A 22414-nucleotide genomic window follows, 5' to 3' on the forward strand; every position below is an offset into this window, starting at 1 on the left:
GTGCAGAATAAATTGTTATTGTTTTCACAAAACTTTCTCTATTTTATTTACAACACCAATAGCGAACACCACAAGCCCCGCTCACTGAGCGGCTCAGCGAACCGTGACGCACCCAATCGACGTATCTCACATAGGAACTTTAACGACACCGAATAGGGACAATATCGCACGAGTAATTGGCACTACGAGCAGTCTGGCTGTGTGTGCAAATGTAGTCATGGCTGTCTGACAAAACATTCGAAATAACAAGAATTAATGTAGCAGTTGGTTATCAAAAGTACCATGTCGTGTTTATCGCAAAGTGTAACGTTGCCCTGATTCAAATTTCGAGGAGTTCATTAGGAGCGTAGCGACTCCGGGATTTTATTCGTGTTCGCGTTCGATCAACACAGAAACTTGGTGCAATATAGTTGGGAATAATAATAAATAAGTGGAGAGCGATCGCGGTAAGGAAGGAAGTACGGAGTTCGAGGTGCGCCGAGCGAGAATCCGTGGTGTTTCTCTCCTAAAAACTTGTCGAACGAGCGTCGCGTCTAACGACCACCGACGATCGATTACGCAAGATGACCATTCTGTCGAAGAAGAAGACGAACGCCTCGAAAGATAGACGAGAAGGAGGCAGCACTTCCGAAGTCGATGTTCACGGTGTGCAAAACGAGCATGGCTCTGGATCCATCGCACTACCTAATAGCCCATATCAGGTGAATGAATAATCTCCTCATTGCAACTGTGGTACTCGCGCAATATTTGCATAGTAGTTGCATGAGCGAACCTTAAACGACCTTTTGCGAACCGTGACAGGTACGGGCAGCGAACGGTTTCGCGGTCGATCTACACGGGGTTCAGACCGACCACGGATCTGGTTCTATCGTTCTTACGGGTAGCTCGTACGAGGTAAGAAATAAAAAAGAAACGGTGTTCTTTCGTATATTTTGTTCCCTTACCCTCTCCCCCCCCCCTCCCCCCTCCCACTATAAAACTATATGTATATCAGCAGCGTCTATATTTCGTGTTATGATTAAATTTAGAAAAAACAGTCTCACCTTCTTTCCTGTAACTGCTCTTCTTTGTTGTTGCCTTTTTTTTTTTTAAATGTACAAAAAAAGACAAATCGAAATTTAATTCTTATGACTCATTAGGATTTATAATGTACTATACATACTTGATTCACATGTGCTTGTATTGTAGACTAGCGTCGATCGGAGAGAAGATAAACACTTTGAAGAAGGAAGCGGCCCAAGTCATGGTAAACGTCACAGACAACGAGCAAGTCCGCATAGGTACATAGTTCGCATAAAATGCCAAGCGTGTGATTATTTTTTAATATTTATCTCCTTTGAAATGAAAGATGCTTAGAGGGTTTTGCTGAAAAATATTTTGGTGAGAAACAGCAAATACGTAGTACTTTATAGAAACGTAGTTTATATCGCGAGAGCGTATCAATTCCGTCGACAATTGTTCTTTTTTTTAATTTCATTGTAAACTTACGCGTGCATTAAGTCCGACGCGTTGAAGCTTACATTCTTGTATTTATATATCGTTTCTCTTGTTATTGTAAGTAAACTATTATTTTTCAGCGGATGCATCGGAAGAAATTCGCGTTCTAAACGTGAAAGAGAAAGGGATAGGGGTCGTGATCGAGAGAGGGAGAGGGACAGAGAACGTGAAAGACAGGCTACACCTCCTACTGCCTCATGCAGTGGCTTACAAGGTTCGCATTTACGATGTTTAAACTTTTCCTGTGAGAGATTTTAATAAAAAATAAAGGAAATAATATAATTTATTTAGCTACAGATGCTGGTGTAATAACCAACAATCGGATGGCTATCGTCGGGACTGCTGCAAACTTAGAACACGAATTAGCTAATGGTTACAATAGTGGAGACGAATATACTGGCAGGACTGGTAATAACCTTACGTTAGCCGAATGGCAAGAGGTTCGTTCGTTTAAATTCATATCGTTAGAAGCCTTAAAGTTAGGCATTCGATTGTACGAGAATTTAATAATTTAACTGTATGGTTCTTTCTAATTTAGCGGGATAGGTGGTTTGAAAAGCGAATGCGCAAGATGGGATTTATTGTAAAAAAAATGGGCGAAGATGGAGCATGTCTGTTCAGAGCTGTTGCGGATCAAGTTTACGGCGATCAGGAAATGCATGGGGTAGTACGAAAACATTGCATGGATTATATTGTGAGTACTTGATACAAGCATGACTCGAGCCGTTGTTCCAAAACAGATCCATTACTTGTACGAATTGACTTTTTAGGCTTCCAACCAAGAGTTCTTTTCTCACTTCGTAGCAGAAGATTTTAGCACATATGTAGATAGGAAACGACAAGAGTATGTTCACGGCAATCATATAGAAATGCAAGCAATGTCTGAAATGTATAATCGTAGCATTCAATTGTATTGCTATAGCCCTGGTAGGTGCCAATCTATTCTTGATTTATTTTTATATGTGAAAAAAATCGTTCTGATCATCATTTAATTCTGTAATTCTATTCAGAACCTATCAATATCTTCCATACAATGGTTGAAAGTGATAACGAACCAATACGATTGTCTTATCAACGCGGTAGTCATTACAATAGCATAGTAGATCCGTATAAAGCTACCGTTGGTGTTGGACTTGGTCTACCATCGTATAATCCCGGTGCCGCGGATCGACAACTTATATCCGACGCGGTTCGCCAAAGCGAAGAGTTGCACATCGAACAGGTACAAAAATTCAGATCTTAAGTAATTTAATACATTTCATAAACAGGAAAACTTTTTTGTTCAGACGATGCTGGAAGATAAAATCAAAGCAACAGACTGGGAAGCAACGAACGAAGCTATAGAGGAACAAGTCGCCAGGGAAAGTTACCTGCAATGGTTAAGGGACAATGAGATGCGGAAAGCAGTAAGTTATAGATAACTTCGGTCCATTCTGTACAAGAGGATCTTGTGCAGTGTTACGCATCGAATTAATTCGATTCTTGATCTATTCGTGAAATCGTTAAGGTCGGTACGGAACACTTCGCGAGATCCACTTGTGAGTACGTTTCGTAATACTGAAACACTGACTCGTGTCTTTCGAATAAAGCGATCAGCCAGTAGTAGCAGTACAAGTACGGTGACGAGCGCGCAACACAGTCATACGCATTTTCATCCTCATGGAGGTCGTGGACAACAACGTAGCCACACTTCCTCTCCAACCACGACCCAAACTAGCCAAGATACTATACGTAATTCTCCGAAGGTCCGTTTTACATTGGTCGAATGTTGCTTTAACATGTTGACTGCCGGGGTGATCACCAGTGAACGGCGGTTGTCTTCTCCGTGAAGACCTGGTTGATCGCCTATGACCGCTGTTGCTATGGTGTTACTCCAACGCGTCTCCTAGGGCAAATCATATAAAACTCGCATGGCAGTCAACGCGTTAACGGTAAGTCTTACAAATTTTGTGTTGTACGAATAATTTCAGGTAAACGATGCGGTAAGGTACAACAAAAGGTCACCTCAGCATCAGTCGACTCAAGGGTCTACTATATCTCACCTTACCTCCGACTTTGAATCGAAAATCCCTCAAGAACCGATGCCAGGCAGTAGTAAGGAAGTCCACGCTTCGCCAGACATTTCGATGTTTAATCGTCTTCCTCCTGAAGTTTTTGGTAAGTTTGACGATTTATTAAACGATAGAAATATAATTACTTTTACGGTTGTAATCAGTTGTAACCAATATTTATTTGTAATCAGGTTTAACCGATTGGGAGGACAGCGATATTCTCTCAAAAGTCTTGGCAACATCGCAACAGGAATACCTGGATAGCTTAAAACAATCACGGAGTTCCGCAACTTCCGGCAATGATGCTAACAATATATTAGATTCCAGTAACAGTTAATTCTTAAAATCGTTATCGATGATGTTCAAAGAAATACTGAAGCAAAAATATATGCATTCATATGCAGTGTTTTTCATAGGATGTGATATATCCAGAAAATAGGATAGTTCTAAATTAAAAAAAAAAAAATGAAGCAATTCTTAGTGTCAACGCATGATCATTGATAACTAAAAGTCACTGATGGTTATGTCGAATTTATGCCTAATAAACTTAATTACCGTTAACGGATGATACGTTACGGATTTCTACTACTATTGTATACACACCAAGTTAGATTTGATCGTAACTCGATAAAGCATTATGAAATTATTGCAAAGTTTAGAGTACCATTTAACGAATGTGTTACAAATCAAATGTTTTGTAAACGTGTGAAATATAGAGTTAAGATTTTAGTTTGCAGAATTAAATAAAAAAGTATTTAAGTTTATCAAGGGTGCACCCAGTTATATTCTTTAGCAAGTCGAAATACGATTGACGACGATGATCACGTATAAGCATGGAGAATTGTTTTATTTTTAGTTGAAACATTTGTCGTACGACAAATACGGTGCATCTTATGGGACACTCTGTATATATTGCAATATCATCTAATTCTGCATTGCACTAGGGTATAAGGTGGTTTGCTTTTTTCATTGAAGTAGATGTTATGCGACGAGCATAACCATCGTTCGATTCCATTTTGGGATTATGGATGTGTGCACTGGTACTCTAAAATAGTACATGCATCGCTCCCGCTGCACCTTTCGAACACCAGAGTAGCTATATTTTTATTTTGTCCGCAGTGTATCACCTCACCATAGTCGAGATGTTTTGTATCGATTGTAAGTTATCGACGAGCAGTCTTCTTTTTTCCCATTATCATGGAAAATTGTTCATACATGATAAACCCTCTGCGTGTTCTTGGATGCAACGTTTACCGTCGCGAACTATGCAATCCGATCAGGTCAACCGCGTAACTGTAACATTTTTCGTGGTACGATATGATACGTCTAAACGCTTTAGGAAAAATCTTTATTGCGTTATTTGTAAAAAAAGACAAATAAAACTACTACGACGTAAGTTAAAGCCCGAATTTTCCTCCTCTTTTGCGTATACCTTTGTTACTTTGAAATGTAACGAGACCTTTTAAAATGCGAACTTAACGACATGTATAGGGTGTTTGATAAGATATAAATTTAGTAGTATTAAAATAATACTTTATAAATTATAAGCTAGAACGATGTGTTTTGTAAACACCTTTTATGAGTAATAAATCCGTGAATCATGCACAACACATTCCCAAAATATGCTCAGATTAAATTTGCGAGTTTCGATTGCTAAATAATTTAAAAATGTAAGCATAGATAGCCTCTATTGTCCACTGATTTTAGAAGTGTCTAGTCTTAATATATTTGTTGATCTTTGAAGACGATATCGGATGATTTATCTAGATTATTTGTTTAGCATAGTAACTATCAAATTCAATATATTAAAATTATAAATGAAGCGAACTATTTGTAACTGCTCATAACGATAAAAATATACATTTCTGATATATTGAACACCTTGGAAATTGCAATGTCACAGATGAGGATGTTTATATCGTTGTCGTATCAAAATATCCGTTAGCATTCCATAATTGTTTTTGTTCGCCAACTTGTATCGTGATCTGACATACTCGGGGATATTTGCGAAAAATGTCGATGCATATAAATCATTATGTATTTGAAACATTGTTAGGACAAGGCACTTTTGGGTGCGTATTTATAGATTAAGTTTCACGTTTCAGTTTTTTTATTATTCGTTACTTCTAGATCCGTTTATCTAGTACGAAGAAAAAGAGACTCTAAGCCGTTCGTCGTGAAAGAACAAGCTCTCAACACTATAAACGCTTTGCCCTTCAAGGTGAGACAATTAAACAAAATCATGCGATATCATAGAAGTGAGAATATCGTTTATAAAAGTGCATTTCTACGGAGAACGTGGCGATACTTTAGAATTTAAATAATAAGTATATAAATATATTTATATGAATTTACATTTCTCCATTTCTTGTATATTTCTATCATCCTTTGGGGCGACTAAGGGCGCCAGTTTCTGGTCTCGCTAGATACGTTACTGATTCCGAGAAAAGCGGGCACGCGGGAAATTCAAAATTTCGCGATCCATTTATGCACAGAATATATTGGGAGAAATACAATGCCTGCACACGCTGAGACATCCAAATATCGTGGCTTATCACGGAGCTTGGATAGAGGAAAATCACAGTTACATTCTTATGGAATTCGCGACTCGGTGCACTTTGAAAGATTTGCTTGAAAAACGCCAGTCGCCGCTCAAAGAGGAAGTAAGTCGCGAGCAAAGTATAACCTCTACGAACAAAACACGTTTGAACTTTTAAACTGAACGTGTATTTTTTATTCTGCTCAGGATGCACTGTACCTGTTTTCACAAGTTGTCCTTGGCGTCCATCACATACACTTCAAGAAGATCCTCCATCGGGACTTGAAACCGGAGAACATCATGCTAACCGGAAGTCATGGAAATGTCGTTAAAATTGGAGATTTCGGTGTCTCGAAGAATTTTCAAGAGTACGATTTAATACGAACGATTTCGTAAAACTCGATTTTTATAAAATTTTTAATACCGTAACGATCGTTACAGATTAAAAGATCTAACGAGCACGTGTTGTGCCGGATCATTTTATTACATGGCACCGGAAATGCTGAAGGGCGAAATTTATGATTTTAAATGCGATGTATGGAGCATGGGGGTCATTCTTTACGAGATGGTTACGAAAAGGCTTCCCTTCCCTGGCACGGTAAAATTATTTCTGTTTCCTTGTAGCGATAGAATTCTGTACCTCGGACACAAAGTATATATTATATAAGATAAAATATATAACATTAGTTAAGGAACTTATACGTTTATCCCATTTCGAGTTCGCGTAGTTTGTATTCGAGGTAAAGAATCGAAATAGGACCGTGTGTATAAGTTTACAAGAAGATGTATTAGAAACTCCTCGTCTCGATATTACCGTTTTAATTATATCGTTTTCAGACCTTGGCAGAGATCATCGAAATGGCGTGTAACAAAGGCCCACGACCTCTTTGCGGAAAGACGTCAACGGCTGTCGTCAATCTGATATCGAAAATGCTGAGGAAACAACCATACTCCCGGCCGAACGCGGATCAATTAGTTCTCTGCCCTTACCTCGCGCGTTTCATTGCCCTAATATATTTGAATCTTGGTCGAATCGAATGTATAGCAGATCAGGACAATAGAAGTTTCAGTCCAGAGATGTTTTTAAAGTTTCTGAAGCTTCACGAGAAACGTATGGGATAGACAGATAGTTCAGCGAGTAACTGTAAAAAAAAAAGAAAATAGTGAAACACCGATACGATTATAACATATCCCTATCTCGATGGAATTGTCCGACGAACGGTTATCGAACTCGGCCTCTATACTAGGATCAAAAGCGTAACGACAGGAAGCAAAGGCCGGAACTGCGGAATGCTCGTTTTATTTCATCACGTGCATACCTCTCGAAAACCGTTCGGTCGGTATTTTAGTTAGAAGAATATCACCCTTCCGCGCGTAACGAAGCCGCGGTAACCGTGTTGCGACTGTGCTGTTCTTCGATGTTATATACTCGATACGGAACGAATGGCACCTCTCGTCTCGAACAGTAGTTTTTATTTTATTAAAGCTAAACGGTCACTGTTTAGAACAAGATTTTTAATAGCTTTGGTCTCGATTGGTGCTACTCGTAAAAACAAAATTAAATTTAGTTAAAAAGCTTTCGAATGAAATAGAAATATGTACATCTTGATTCTTCATTACAGTTCGTTTATTGTGCCCAAGAAGAGTGGTTGGAAGGCCTACTCGAACCGCTGAGAGTTTAGACGACACAAGTGAATATTTTCTGTACTTTACGAATGCGGCCAAGTTGTGACGAACTTAAGAATTTGTTTAATATAAAAACATTTTGCGAAAGATGTGGTTAATTTTATTAATATCTTATTGCCTGTACTGTCTATCGCACGCTACCCCATGGCGTCCTCTGAACCCGATGCTCGGAGAGCAAGTAGATCTCGTTGGTCCGATAAACGACAGTTTCATTCCCAATTGGACTAGGAGCGCCGAGAATGACGAGGCCAGAGGCGCCATCGACAGTCCCGACTTCAACGATGCGTTCAATTCAACGCAAATGCCTTTCAATACTATCGATCGCGATCGCGAGCCTTTAGACGAGGTGGAACGCATCGAGCCCAGACATTGGCCAGTTAGACCAGATGTACTGTACACGCGAAACGCTCTTCCATCCACTACGGAGATCTCGTTGCCGCGGAATCCGTTTAATCCGCCCACGCTTGCTCAAAGGGATCCATCGACGCAGAGGTAAAAGGCTCTGAACAGTAATTAGAAATAATCGCAAGTGGTCTGTAACGTTTTTATGAGACCTCTCGTTCTCCAAGGTACCCTGCAGTGACAGCACCACCCCCCACAGCATCCGTGGACGAGGTCTTCTGCGACTTTGGTACATTTCCAGCGCCGACACTTTGCGAGTGGCAGAACGGCAACGACGCTTTGGACTGGGTAGCTGGTACCGGTATGGGTACCAACTGGGTAGGTGGTCCTTCGAGCGACTATACAACTGGCACCATGGAAGGAGGGTACGTCCAATTCATTTCTCAAGTTTCATAGACGTTAAGACCACTTGCTAACGTTCTACTACTGACGTTCCTTGAAACTAGATATGCCTTCCTGGAGACGTCCGAGTTACCGTTTAAAGACGGCAAAGTGAAAACTTTGGGAGGATTGCTGCATAGCCCTCAGTTAGGTAGTACAGGAGTAGCCGGAACTTGCGTCATGTTCAAGTACACCATGGATGGTTTGAGTATCGCTGGCTTAAGGCTTCTGCTTCATGTGGGCACGGACGAGTATTCTATCAAGAAGGAACAAACCGAAGAGATCAGTCCAGAGAATGCAACGTTATCAACTTGTAAGCCGGTGGAAGCGTATAGCGAGCGTGTCATTTGGAATGCTCAATATTACATGCTAGGTATTTGGCAGCAGGCGCAAATACTCTACACTTATCCTGTGTTACATTCGGTAATCGATTATCGAATAATACGTAGACGCGAAAAAATAGATAGAGCGATCGGTATATGATGTATTTGTCGGTAGGTGATCGTCGAAGGGATTCCTGTAGATCCTACTGATCCAGCGCGTCTGTACAGAGGATACGTAGCCGTGGATGACATAGATTTGCAGCCCGGTACTTCGTGCGTTGGCTTCTGCAATTTTGCGAGCGGATTTTGCGACTGGAGCAACGACGCGGAAGATGATTTCGACTGGACGATTGTAAATTACGTTACTAGTATCTTAGTATTGCAAGGCGACCATGTACATACTTTGTTAATGTTAACTGCTGCAGAGTCGAGGAAGTGGAAACCCAACGACTGGGCCAGCGACAGACAGTTCCACCGATCGCGCAGCTGCTGGCGGATACGCCTACATAGACTCCTCGTTTCCGCGTAGACCAGGAGACAGAGCCAGGCTCCTCAGCACGAGCTTTCCTGCGCCAAGTGCCGATACGCCCATGTGCATGCACTTCTGGTTTTATATGTTTGGCGCTGGGATTGGCACGTTGAAGTTATTTCTGCGCCACTTTCGTAGCCTGGACGCGCCGCTCCGAGAGATTTGGAGTTTGAATGGAAACGCTGGAAACACGTGGTTTGTTGCTCAAATTACAGTTAGCTCCCTCGACGACTTTCAACTTGTCTTCGAAGCTTCCGTTGGAAACACAGGGATGGGAGACATCGCCATCGACGACATCTCCTTCACGCAAGGGTCTTGTCCTGGTGAACATTCGTTTCGTTATATCGATGTATTATTATAAGATGTAAGTTATATTAAACTTCCTCGACAGTTTCACCTCAAGTTGCCGCGCCAGCGCCACGTGACTGCACTTTCGAAGTGGACGAGTGCGACTGGATTAATTCGCGTGATCCGGATCGAGTCGAATGGGAGAGGGTGACTATTCAGACGCTGAGCCCGAGAAATCAACGGAAACCGTATAGCAACGGATATACGATCAACCGAAGAAACGAGTACTTCCTTAATTTGGGTCGGCCAAGAGGAGGTCCCCGATCGTCCGGTGGCGGGACGGCACAGCTCGTCAGTCGAGAGATGAAAGGCACCGATGAGCCTCTTTGCGTCACTTTTTGGTACTTCATGTTTGAGTCATTCATCGATGCGACTGGACCAAGTCTAGGTTCGTATATCATCGTACTCCTTGCGTTTGCTTCGAGTTCTTTAACGACACATTACACTTGAAGGGGTACTTCGTCTGTCTATACAAACGACCGGAGAATCTTCGTCGGAGTCTAGACCAATCTGGCAGCTGTACAATAATCAAGGACCCACCTGGAATTACGCACAGGTCAATATAAACGAGAGAAAAGATTTTAGCGTAGTGTTCGAGGGTACTTGGGGCCCTAATCGCGCTAGCGGCAGCATTGGCATCGATGATATTTCCTTTTATACCGGAAATTGTACCGGTAGGTTGCTAAACGTTAACGTGTCGACTGTTGCTCAAGGATACTGAAATTAACAGAATTCTTAATAATGTGCCAGTGAAACCGGCAAGTGCATCGGTAAGAACGGAAGATTGTAGCTTTGAGAAAGGTTTATGCGGGTGGGAAAACATTACTTCCTCGGACAACGAGCGCGCGGTCACTTGGCAGCGCGCATTTCTTGCTCATCGCCCGGCACAATTGTTGGATAGAACCTTCGGCGCGACTGGAGATTTCGTCTTTTTTGACATTTTTACAACGAACAAAAAGTCAGCCGATGTACGGTTACGATCACCGATAATACAAACGTCACCCGACGAGGAATCTATTTGTTTCACCTTCTGGTTCGCTGCTTTCGGAGTCGAAGAATCCACCAGTTTACAAATTATTAAAGCGAATACCGAAGATGAAAACGATGAAACCGAGGGTGCTGAGAATCAAGAACAACCTGTAAGAATTAGAATGTAAATTATTATGTTATCAAGTATCGAATTTTATTTAAAGATACTTTGTTTTAGTTGTGGTCGCTAACGGCAAAAGGATTTAATAACCCAAGACCGGTATGGACACCCGCGCAAGTCACCATAGATGCTCGCGTACCCTACCACCTTATTTTAAGAGGAAGCGCTAGTAACGGAGGTTTTGCTATCGACGATATCAAATTTCAGCCTCAAAGTTGCACAAGTAAGATATTTCTAGCAAACGTATTGTATAAACGTCAATAGTACGTACTTCTTTACTTACGTTTTACAGTTCGACCAGTTGCTGCTCAACCCGTCAATAATGGAAATTGAGGTACCGTATCGCATAAATTATGGATTTCATTTAAGAATTACAAACTTTTAAATCGCCAAGCTACTGTAAATATCAAGTAAATATGAAGTACATATCCAGACTATAGATTTGTTTATGAAAAAAACTTTATTGAAGTTCACTTTGTTTTTTTATAAATTGCCTCTTCATTTCAAAGGTTACAATACCAAGAGCTACTCCCACGTTTAAACTATCAACTCCATTTAATAAAGGTATATTAATACGAACTCCCTTTCGGTCCCTTAGAAATGTATACGAGTCTACGCTCAAACCCATAGTTTCCCCGGTTAGAATGAGTACAACTTCTTTTTTCGTATAATCCAGAGTGTAGTACGGAACAATAGGTAGTTTCAATAATAATTGTTTCAGTATTGTCTTATTAATCGGAGTACTTTCGTTTATGTCATCATTGTTGATGATAATATTTGCTTTGAGAATTTCTGGATCTGTATTAAATACTCCCATACTTGTTTCGAGTATTTCGTCGCTATATTTCGATAAAAATTCATCGCCGAAATTACTATCAGCCAAAAAAACATTTGATTCTACGTCGATTAGCGATGGAATTTCATCCCACATCGGAAATGCGACGATAGGCACTCGAAAATGACCTCCAGCTGCAGATCTGAGAACTTTTGGTTCCCATAAATCGACGCAACCTAATCAGGAAAATAGTAAAATTAGAGTTATCAAGGTTGATACAATTTATAACTTGAATTCTGTAAATTTGTACCTTTCATTAATATTAATTTTTCACACCCGACACCTGCTGCAGCTCGTATAATCGATCCTAAATTCCCTGGTTCTCTCACATTATCGCATATAATAGTAAGCGGTATCGCATTGTTGCTGGGATTTTTATTTAAATCGGGAGTTTTAAAAATTCCTATACCAAGAATGCAAATAATGAAACCAAAAATCATACTATGTACCATGATAACACATTAATACCTATTAATCCGGGTGAAGTAGTTAAGGTGGACCACAATTTAATCGTCTTATATGGAACTTTATATAATTTTACATCTTTGGGTAGATTCAATAAATCTAAGTCTGATGAATTATTAAATAATATCGCAGTTGGCTTTCCGCCAGCTTCGATTCCTTCTTTAATTAATCTATGCCCTTCCAAAATTATCTCTTCATTTTTTTCCCTCCTCTTCCGAGTCTTAACATTCGTCATTAACTTTCTAAAACAAAATAATAAATGTATATTCGCGAAATCTCATACTAATTTTACTTAATTTAAAATGAGTTATTCGGAGTACCAATATCAAGAAAGAAACCTACGATATAATTCTATCACCATCCTCCAGAACTATAAATGGTGATTTCTTCTCATTTTCTTTAGTTTTAGAACGTGGAGATGCAGAAGGTTTTTGAGATACTGAAGGTTTTTTAGACGCTTCATTTAATGACCTTCTTCTCCTCGGTTTTCGCTCATAATTAACTGTTTCTACTGTAGTGTCTTCGACATCGAAAAGTTCATCTTCGTTAACAATACGAGTCGGCGTACGACTGGACCATCTTGAATATGTTCGCGGTACATCCAAATTTATACTAATTGTTTGGAGGTTTCTTAAACGACTAAGCGAACGAAGAGTACTGTGCACATTGTTAAAAAATATCATTTTTGAATACGTTTTAATACAATATTCGTTTTTATAAATTATTTGACGCAACCAACAATGGCATTGTTTGTGGATCGCTATGTGGTTTAATTCAGTTTAATTAACTATCGTATCAAGAATTAAGTAAACAACGTGTATATCAGTGCACTAAGTTAATATACAGATTCACAGATTAAGTTAGGTTAAAGTCATGTTTAAAGTTAGTTGTAGAGGGGAAAGTTTCGTCGCGAAACTGCTTTTGAGTGGAAGCGTCGATTGTGATTGGTTGCCATCAATTTATTTTGCTTGGAACCGACCCTAACCTAAAAAATGTAGAAACACGACCATCAGTAATTCCAACAAGAGTTTCGCCTCTATCAAACTGGGTTAAACTGGTTGCTATTAGTTTTGACAAGAGAATTTTGTCAAGTTTTACTTCTGTTAGACTATTTTGTGGTGATATATTATATACTTGCAAAATACAACGATTAATCATCGATTAATCTTGGTAATAAAACGATAAAAGTAAGTAATCCTTATTGAAAAACATATAATCGTCTATAACCTAACTTAATGGTATGATCTGTTTATAAATGGCATTGATAGCATGTTTACATATTTGGTTCTGATTCTTTTTATTTACCTAAGAATTTTCAGAAATAATGGAATCGGATTACGATGAAAACCATGGCGGTTGGACAGATGAAATGGCAAGAACAACTGATGATTGCGGAGGAGAAGATAGCTTTGATAATCCTCAAGAAATTTTAAATGAATGTTTAGATAAATTTAAAACACCTGATTATATTATGGAGCCTGGTATCTTTATGCAACTTAAAAGGCACGATATATTTTAAAAACAATACATAAAGGGTCTATTATATATATTATAATGATATGTTATATATTTTTTTAGGTATTTCCAAGCTGGTGGAAATCCTGAACAAGTCATAGAATTACTGTCTAAAAATTATACTGCCTGTGCACAAATGGCGAATCTCCTTGCGGAATGGCTCATTCTTGCTGGAGTTAAAGTTTCAGATGTTCAAGCAATGGTGGAAAATAATTTAAAAGACATGATACTGAAAACATTTGATCCTAAGAAAGCAGACAAAATTTTCACAGAGGAGGGTGAAGTATGTTCTTTAAACATTAATTACCTTTAACACCAGGTACAAAATGACTGTTTAAGACACATTTGAAATTCAATGCGTTCCATATTAGACGCCTGCCTGGTTGACAGAAATGATTCAACATCCCACTTGGAGATCTCTTATTTATAGACTAGCAGAAGAATACCCCGATTGTTTGATGTTGAATTTTACTATAAAGGTAAATATACATTCGTGGTTTGAAATAGGGAATACGACTAATCTTTTCTGTCTTTTTTATAGCTTATATCTGATGCTGGATTCCAAGGTGAGATTACGAGCATATCAACGGCTGCACAACAGATTGAAGTATTTTCACGAGTTCTAAAAACCGCGATTGCTGGTTTCTTACAAAATACGGAGGATTGGCAGTCGAGTATACAGGAGTGCGCGGTTAGTTATTAATCCATTCTTGGTAAAATTGTAGCAAATTCTACCACCTTAATTATACTATTCCATTAATCGGTGCAATTGAATATATTTAAATGGTCGAACGTATTATTCGAATTTTATTTTTCTGTTAATAGAAAATGGTATGTCATGGACAACACACTTATGTTTATAGTCAAGTATTATTACAAATTCTTGCTCAAGAGTCTCGTGGCGGATTTATGATGAAAAGGCTCTCCCAAGAAATCACAAAATGCGCTCAACAAAAGTAGGAGACTCTCAAATATTTTTCTATTGTCAAAAGAAAAGAGATTTTGGGGGTGGTAATGTTACACGCTTTGCTTTACATATAGAACTTGTGCATTTAAATATTTACTCGTTCTTTTTTAGTCATCATGACGTTACTCCGATTACTATGGCACTTAACGGAGCTTCGAGTAGCCCCAGTGCATGTCAAGCACTGGCATCCATGTTATCGCGAAATACTTTAAATCCTGCAGATATTAGCGTACTGTTTCGAAATTATTCTACGATAGAGCCGCCTCCCATAGAATTACTTCGCAATCCACAGTTTTTAGGTAATAATGTTCATATACATACAATGTGAATGCGATGAATGCATACAAATTCATAATATAACATATAAATCTATTGTAGAATTATTGGTTGACGCCCTTTTTAAACCAGGCGTGAAAATTAATCCCGAGCATAAGTCAAAATACATATATTTATTAGCTTACGCAGCTAGCGTATGCGATATTCCGGCTAAAAAGGGACATCCCCGTAAATTAAATAAAGATGAGTTAAAGACAACTATTCAAGCTATAGAAAAAGTTCATAATATTTGTAACATTAACAAAGGATCAACCGAACTGATAGCCGAATTACATACTTTATACCAATGTATAAGGTACGATACACGCAAATTATATCGTTAACGCTGGTACTATATTATTATTACCCCATTATTATCGTAACGTAAGAGAAAGTTTATATTTTATTTTTTTTATTTAGGTTTCCTGTCGTAAGCGTTGGGGTAATTAGATGGGTGGAATGCACTGTAACGGAACCATCGTATTTCAAATTATGTACAGAACATTGTCCTGTTCATCTTGCTCTACTCGATGAAGTTGTAGCGTGTCATTCCTTATTACATCCAAAAGTGCTACAACTTCTTGTATACTTATTTGAAAGTAAACAGGACGAACTAGAAATACTTGTGCAGGTATGGTACATGTGCGCTACTACATCTGTGATACTTAGTATAGTCTAGGTAATAATTATTATCGGTTAATTGTATATTTTTTGTAATGCACAGTTGGAAATGAAAAAAATGTTAATCGATAGAATGGTTAATTTATTAAGCAGAGGTTGCGTAGTACCGGTAGTATGTTACATCAAACAATGTTGGCAACGCGGAGATACGGATGTATCTTTAATTAGATATTTTGTTACAGAGGTATGGTAAATTATTTTATAAATTTATATAAAGATATAAAATTATTTGAGCTACGATAATATATGTATATTTCTAGGTATTAGAAGCAATTGCGCCACCGTATACTTCTGAATTTGTTCACTTATTTTTGCCTATGGTAGAAGATGAAGAAATCACGGGCACAATGCGCGGTGATAGCGACAATGATCTTGTTTCAGAATTTATCGGTAAGTATTGGTTAATTTATCGATAATGTTTTTCCAAAATTGACGTATATTATTGAAATCACATATATTTTAGTACATTGTAAAGCACATTGTCCTACTGCGAGGTGATGTTTCAAAACTTGATAAAGGTAGGTTAAATGAAGAAGAAACTTGTAACTTCGCAAAAGATATTTTTACTTCAGATGAACATATTGAAGAATTACCATACATAAATTACTATTTAATTACACTCCTATCTCTTCTGCCGTGTATAATGTGTATGGGCGCATATCTAGGAAAAGGATGACTTCCACTCATCTGTGATATAATGATTTATAACTTTTCTGTAAAAGAAAAAAAAACAGCTATTATCAATACGACGTAATTTATGCAAATTATTAAATTTTGTGAATTTGTTAATAAACACAAGTAAACCAATTTAACTCTGTAATAATAACACATTACATTATTAAGTATCATGCTATGATAAAACTGTTAGCTGTATTTTTATTTTCTTATATTCTTTAGTTATATTCGATTCGATTTAGTTATTTCAATTTTCATAATTTCAGTTTTTGGTTACATAGGAATAAAACACTTATCGATTACTATTTATGCATTCTTTACATCTGTAAATAGCATTTCATGCACAATTCAAAAAATCAGTTACTTTTATATTAATTTCAAACATTTCCAGTACACTCTTATAAACTTACAAATTGCTGACACTACTATTTCTCAGCTGTAATAAAAATATCTTTGTAAATAATAAGTAATTTATTATGCAAAGCGAGTCGTGACTAGCGCGAAAATATTCTTATTTGGTTGAATAAAGAGAAATAATAGGGAATAAAGTTTGGATGTTGTTTCGTAAGCTAAGCTTTACTTCCACTGTGAGCAACAAAATCTCCTGCTCGACACGGCACAGTTGAACAGTCTGAGATTCAGTCCCTTATTTAGTTCAAGTATTGATTAATCAGTGAATAAATATTGTTTCATTTAACGTTACTTATAAATATACTTACTAGCAGGTTTACCATCTTTCCACTGTGTGAATTTTACGTTTACTTCATCGCGTTTTGTAGCCTCTGTCCTGAAATCTGGTTTCAGAGCTTGTCTAACAAGTCTCGCAGCAATTTGCGAATAATTGATATAACTAAAATAGAAAATAATTCGTTAGATAGATGTACGTAAATTTGATTATTCCTCTAAAAGCATATAAGTTATATAACATTTTCAATAATAATATTAATATTCTGTATTAACAAAAGTGTATCGAACGAATTTTCTTACTTTAGTCCTGCTTGTCTCCACCCAGACATTTTTGTTGTTACTTTTATTTCGTACTAGTACAAAATTTCGTTGTAAATGCAGCACGACGAGTTGAAACAGATCAATTCTTTGACTCTATGTTACTCTATGTAGGGCTCATAGGAAATGCTACCCATTCGAAAAACATGGACTTTGTATAGACGTTTCATTTACAAGGCAGACGACGTAAAACAAATTTCGTGTTCAATTTCATAGTTCATATCTTTACTATCAATGATGTGAAATAATTTCAAATTATAGAAAAAGAGTAACGAAATGTAAAATATCCAAGTAAGCGATTGAAAACGACAAATATGTACGACGTAATAGGGAAATCTAGGAACACGAGTGATGCAAATTACTAGTGATGGGCAGAACCCTAGGCTTCGAATAAATCTGAAGTTTGCCGACATGTTTATCTCGTTTCCTTCTTTGGCAAATGTTCAAAAGTAATTTGAAGTTACTCAACTAGCATTATTAGAGTTCAGTGGAATAGTACTAGTGGCGCCATCGGTGGGAAAACGCCCAAGTTTGTAGCAAAAGTAGTTCCCACAATTTCTGTAAGATGGCGCCATCGATATTTTCAAATCAATTATACTTTATTTTTCATAAATGCATAATTAATACCATTATTTGCTTTACAATAGTACGATATACAATTTTAATATACTGTTTAAACATTTATCTGCTTTTATATATATGAATTCAGTAATAATTATCGAAACTTGGACGTTTCGCCACCGATGGCGCCACTGGTATTAAACCTCGCTCACAGAGCGGTTCAGTGAGCGGTGATCTTTCTGGATGCACCCATTGTTTTACTGAACAAAGTACAGTGGTCTTCTACAAAGAAGTAGCGGGATTTGGTAATTTTCCCCCGACGCGGTCATAATCCAAGGTGCCAAGATCGAAGAAATATCTAGTAGCTGATTACTAACTTCTAGGAAGTTTCTTACAAGATGTCGGGGGGTGTTTTGCGTGACAGGCCGCTAGTATGCTTTCGGACGATATGACTTGCTTATTGTGGTGCATGTCTGCAAAATTCCGGCCTACATTAAATATTAAAGTATTATAATATTGCTGACGTTAAGATTTACAATTTTAATTACACTCTCTCAACGTTGAAAACAGGAACGTTAAGACTATTCGTAAAAACTGTGTCAGTGCGTGTATCATTGCCAAGACCAGTATCTAAAATTTTTATTTTTCTTGTGATTACGAGGTACGATTTTCCTATTTGACGAAAACTCTTCTAAAAAAAGTTGAAATACAGACATTGTCATTACTTAAAATTGGGATGGGAGCTAAAGCAAGCACTGTGGCACAATCTGCTGGAGGTAATGGACAATCCTCTACTGGAACGAATGAAACTACCATGCAAAGTTTTTCTGTGCTTCGCTCTCTGCCTGGAGCTGTTAGCATGTTACAGCACCAACATCAGCAGGGTAATCAATCGCAAACATCTAGAGTATCAGGAGATAGTAGGCAACGTGCTAGGTCTTTGAGTTCAGTGCCTGACCTTTCTTCTGGAGAACAAAGCAGTCTTGCCTCTTCTGTTGGAGTTGGAGTTGGCCAAGCGCTTGGTCTACCGCAGCTTGATTTAGATGATGCAGATGAAGATACCGGACGGGTGCTGAATGCTGCTCACAGCTTGCCTTCTCATATTTGGTCTCTTAACGGTAAGTTTATTTGTTACAGGTACATTTATCAACACATGCACGCGTCATTTACAGACAGTACTAAGATATTAATTATACTTTTAGTAATTTTCTTCTTGATATTTCAAAGTCATTTATGTTTATTTAAATACAATTGTTTTATTTGTTAAACGTTTTGTAACAATATATCATTTTATTCTGAAAATTCGATTGGTACACTAAGGGTCAGACTAAGAATGAGATATACACGATTGAATCATATCAGGAAATTGTTGGTAGAACCTTTGTAACTTGTAGCATATGATAAAATGTATTAGTTATGTTAATTATAAATCTAATTACAATCATTTGGTATTATTTTTTTAAATAACATCAATCTTATTTAAAATTAGTCCATAAGTTGGTAACTGTAACTGTTAACCTTTTAATCTCTGGAGATGCTATTATGGCAACTTGTGTAGCACAGCTATAACAAATACTGCATTATTATGAATATAACCTGAAGCTGTTAGCAAGACCATGTGGAGATTAAAGGATTAATGTCGATGCAGAGACTCAACCCTAATGAAGAATTTAATTTTATTTAAAAATAACATCTATGATCCTAAAGTTGAAGTAATTGACCTTGAGAATTTTGTTCTTATTATTATTCATCTCTTTAAATAGTTTATTGTCTTAAACAGTTTTTTCTTATACCCATAAGCACTAAATATATTTAGATTTCCTAAGTGTTATATATATATATATATATATATATATATATATATATATATTACATACATAAATTTACGTTATTTTCAATATAATAATATAATGCGTTTTATCAATGATTATGTAACACGTTACGTGCGTGTAAGCAAGTGTGCACATAAACATAATTAGATCGTTATTCTCGATACTTTCTCATCAAACACAAATAGTAGTCTAAAATAAAATGATCATTAAACGCTTGTCACTTATTTCTAATAATATATTTCCATTATTATTTTCGTGATAATCACCGTGTTTTAAAATTAGTCTCGTTTGTAAGATACGTCAAAGTGTAATGGTATTTTTTAAATGATGAACCTAGTCTATTTTTCGAATAAGAAAAGCAAGGTTATGTCGCGATCGTAACGTTTTATGCAAACAGTTTAAATTAATTGCGTATCGAAGTAGGGGACATTTGTTTGGCGCATGTTGTCGAGGTAGTTGTCCCGGTAACCGCATGTAAATCAATTGTGATTTAACGTAGTTGCGTAAATTGTATATTGCGACCATAAAAAAAGCTTAATTTGGAAGAATGAAGGTTTTAAGATCATATGGACGAATTAACGTTATGTCGACATTATTATGGGAATTATAATAAGTTCATGTTTAAATGAGTCGGAGACCGAGGTTGTACCGGTAAATCAAGTGAGAAGAATTTTTTATGGTACAGCTGTTATTAACTTAACGACTTTTTATTTTTTCATTATATTTCAGGACTAATGTTCGTAGATAATTCGCTTACTTTGCTTTTAAGGTTTAAAGTGTCCTGTTTGCTCCAAATTTATCCTACCGGATGATATAGAATGTCACCTGGTCATGTGCCTGACCAAACCACGTCTCAGTTACAATGGTAAGCTTATACTTTTTATTATTAAACCTTTATATACTTTAGTTGTTATTAACATAGTATTTTGTATGTTTTCTTATAGAAGACGTATTATCAGACGAGAAAGGCGAATGCGTGATTTGTCTCGAAGATTTACAACCTGGTGATGTTATAGCCCGTTTACCTTGCCTTTGTATATACCACAAAAAGTAGGTTTACATTTAAGTTTATATATACGATTACATACGATATAATATTCGATCGATGTATTTCAGTTGCATCGATAAATGGTTTCAAGTGAACCGTAGTTGCCCAGAACATCCCGGGGATTGATTTATATCCACTGAACATGGAAGAGCACAACGCAACTAGTTGCTGGCCCAGAGACTCTCACCTCGATGGGAAATACTATGGGAAGAAACGGCAAAAATTTGAAAAAAGCTAGTCAAGATGGCTACTAGTCCACTGTGGTGGTTGGTGCGCGCGGTTGTTCCGACTGAATGATACATACTCAATTTGAATATGAGAACAGACATTTAATTAAATCCTTGATTATATTACTTATAAGCAGAGGACTTAAAAAATCGCCATAAGATTCAACGACACAATGCTATTACTTATATGTATCTGTAATTAATCTATTAGTACTCTATAGCTTATTATCAATTGTACCATATTTATAAATTTTACTTAGTTCTACATCTTGAAGTCGGATTAGAGTTAAGCGACATGATCTGTATTGTTATTGGTTATTACACCTTCTTTGGAAAAGGGGGTAGAATGAATCGTAGTCGCAGGGCCTGTATAATAATTAGGCGACCTCTATTTTAAATAAGTTGATTATATTTTAGTGATTTAATTATAAATCCAATGTTTCATTTTTGTTGTCTGTTGGGGAATGAATACCAGAAAGGATATTTTTGATACTTTCATAAAAGGAAGAGTTGGATATATAAAAGTTTTAAGAAACGGACTTTTACTAGTAACGATGTTGACCTGTAACAACAATAAAAGTATAGATTTAATTTCTTTATTAGAATTTAAACTTTGTGATAAATTTCATTTACTTTTTTAGAAAATCATCGTTCTCCAATTATGGGATGTAATTTACTATTAATTAAAATTAGTTATTTTATAATTAATATCTTTTTTATATGGTAAGCATTAACATAACTCGTAGTAGTTTTTGTAACAGAGATAAACGTGGTCTGTCAATTTTCCAGTAATGTACGTATTGTATATATCTGGATTAGACTTGTATTACAGAAGGTGAAAAAGTCTAATAAAGTGAACATTTCAAACCAAACTAACTACAAAAATGAATCAAGCATTCAATATATTAGATATAACGATATGAAATAAACATAAATTCTGTATTAAGAAAAATATAAAATTTACTACTGTTTTTAAAATTATAAATAGTGAGTGGTATTGTTATATTTGTGTTTCCAAGTAATTTCTTTTATTAATATAATATTCCTGTATGCTAAATAGTTCCTTTTTCTCTTGTTCTAATTTTTAATAATACACTGGGTATATTTAGGCTGCAGTGGCGCCATCGTCAGTAAAACATCCAAGTTTGTAGCGAAAGTAGTCCCCACAATTGTCGCAAGATGGTGCCATTAAAGAGTCGATAATTACCACCGCATTAAATAACAATTTTTAAAAATGATAAATTTCTCATATTCATTAATGTATTGTAATGCTATAAAGCAAAGAATCGTATTAATTATGCTTTTATGGAAAAAAAGAATTGATTTTTTTTTTAAATATTAGTGGTGCCATCTAGTAGTAACAGTAGGAACTATTTTCACCG

General features: G+C 36.8%; 7 protein-coding genes across 12 annotated transcripts; 5 read left to right on the forward strand and 2 right to left on the reverse strand.

Annotated features, from left to right (window-relative positions):
* Positions 1-175: 175 nt before the first annotated feature.
* Positions 176-4950, forward strand: LOC128880632 (OTU domain-containing protein 5-B). Of its 5 annotated transcripts, none has more exons than XM_054130913.1 (12): positions 177-701; positions 802-894; positions 1189-1280; positions 1578-1711; positions 1789-1937; positions 2036-2191; positions 2268-2424; positions 2508-2719; positions 2766-2903; positions 3087-3242; positions 3468-3654; positions 3740-4950. In XM_054130913.1, exons 1-12 carry the CDS (start codon positions 564-566, stop codon positions 3883-3885), a joined length of 1758 nt encoding a protein of 585 aa, XP_053986888.1. In that variant the 5' UTR covers positions 177-563; the 3' UTR covers positions 3886-4950. The 5 variants fall into 5 exon arrangements, with proteins under 5 accessions (XP_053986892.1, XP_053986888.1, XP_053986890.1 ...); XM_054130915.1 differs by having other exon boundaries at positions 1795-1937; XM_054130916.1 differs by having other exon boundaries at positions 178-701; positions 2784-2903.
* A 143-nt stretch (positions 4951-5093) lies between these two features.
* LOC128880635 (serine/threonine-protein kinase Nek5-like) lies at positions 5094-7821 on the forward strand. The gene is made up of 6 exons (XM_054130922.1): positions 5094-5620; positions 5679-5769; positions 6044-6211; positions 6295-6455; positions 6529-6685; positions 6925-7821. Exons 1-6 carry the CDS (start codon positions 5562-5564, stop codon positions 7207-7209), a joined length of 921 nt encoding a protein of 306 aa, XP_053986897.1. The 5' UTR covers positions 5094-5561; the 3' UTR covers positions 7210-7821.
* Positions 7822-7847: 26 nt separating this feature from the next.
* On the forward strand, positions 7848-11385 carry LOC128880636 (MAM and LDL-receptor class A domain-containing protein 1-like). Its single transcript, XM_054130923.1, has 10 exons — positions 7848-8265; positions 8343-8540; positions 8622-8979; positions 9055-9231; positions 9305-9731; positions 9800-10144; positions 10209-10430; positions 10507-10895; positions 10964-11129; positions 11199-11385. Exons 1-10 carry the CDS (start codon positions 7862-7864, stop codon positions 11237-11239), a joined length of 2727 nt encoding a protein of 908 aa, XP_053986898.1. The 5' UTR covers positions 7848-7861; the 3' UTR covers positions 11240-11385.
* LOC128880634 (rRNA methyltransferase 3, mitochondrial) lies at positions 11344-13078 on the reverse strand. Its single transcript, XM_054130921.1, has 4 exons — positions 12549-13078; positions 12210-12448; positions 11992-12144; positions 11344-11917 (listed from the first exon to the last, which is right to left on the reverse strand). The coding sequence occupies exons 1-4, from the start codon at positions 12887-12889 to the stop codon at positions 11367-11369; spliced, it is 1284 nt and encodes a 427-aa protein (XP_053986896.1). The 5' UTR covers positions 12890-13078; the 3' UTR covers positions 11344-11366.
* Positions 13079-13239: 161 nt separating this feature from the next.
* LOC128880620 (negative elongation factor D) lies at positions 13240-16288 on the forward strand. Its single transcript, XM_054130892.1, has 12 exons — positions 13240-13393; positions 13526-13709; positions 13785-14004; positions 14093-14200; positions 14263-14412; positions 14547-14677; positions 14800-14987; positions 15067-15319; positions 15424-15634; positions 15728-15868; positions 15945-16074; positions 16148-16288. Exons 2-12 carry the CDS (start codon positions 13531-13533, stop codon positions 16180-16182), a joined length of 1746 nt encoding a protein of 581 aa, XP_053986867.1. The 5' UTR covers positions 13240-13393; positions 13526-13530; the 3' UTR covers positions 16183-16288.
* On the reverse strand, positions 16225-17657 carry LOC128880621 (protein stunted-like). Of its 2 annotated transcripts, XM_054130894.1 has the most exons (4): positions 17347-17657; positions 17079-17209; positions 16770-16795; positions 16225-16397 (listed from the first exon to the last, which is right to left on the reverse strand). In XM_054130894.1, the coding sequence occupies exons 1-3, from the start codon at positions 17373-17375 to the stop codon at positions 16785-16787; spliced, it is 171 nt and encodes a 56-aa protein (XP_053986869.1). In that variant the 5' UTR covers positions 17376-17657; the 3' UTR covers positions 16225-16397; positions 16770-16784. The 2 variants fall into 2 exon arrangements, with proteins under 2 accessions (XP_053986869.1, XP_053986868.1); XM_054130893.1 differs by lacking the exon at positions 16770-16795 and having other exon boundaries at positions 17347-17621.
* Positions 17658-18209: 552 nt separating this feature from the next.
* LOC128881184 (E3 ubiquitin-protein ligase znrf2) lies at positions 18210-22003 on the forward strand. The gene is made up of 4 exons (XM_054131973.1): positions 18210-19043; positions 20527-20622; positions 20702-20807; positions 20874-22003. Exons 1-4 carry the CDS (start codon positions 18662-18664, stop codon positions 20929-20931), a joined length of 642 nt encoding a protein of 213 aa, XP_053987948.1. The 5' UTR covers positions 18210-18661; the 3' UTR covers positions 20932-22003.
* Positions 22004-22414: the final 411 nt, after the last annotated feature.

This window comes from Hylaeus volcanicus, chromosome 8 (assembly GCF_026283585.1).
Source record: "Hylaeus volcanicus isolate JK05 chromosome 8, UHH_iyHylVolc1.0_haploid, whole genome shotgun sequence".
Lineage (NCBI taxonomy): Eukaryota > Metazoa > Arthropoda > Insecta > Hymenoptera > Colletidae > Hylaeus > Hylaeus volcanicus.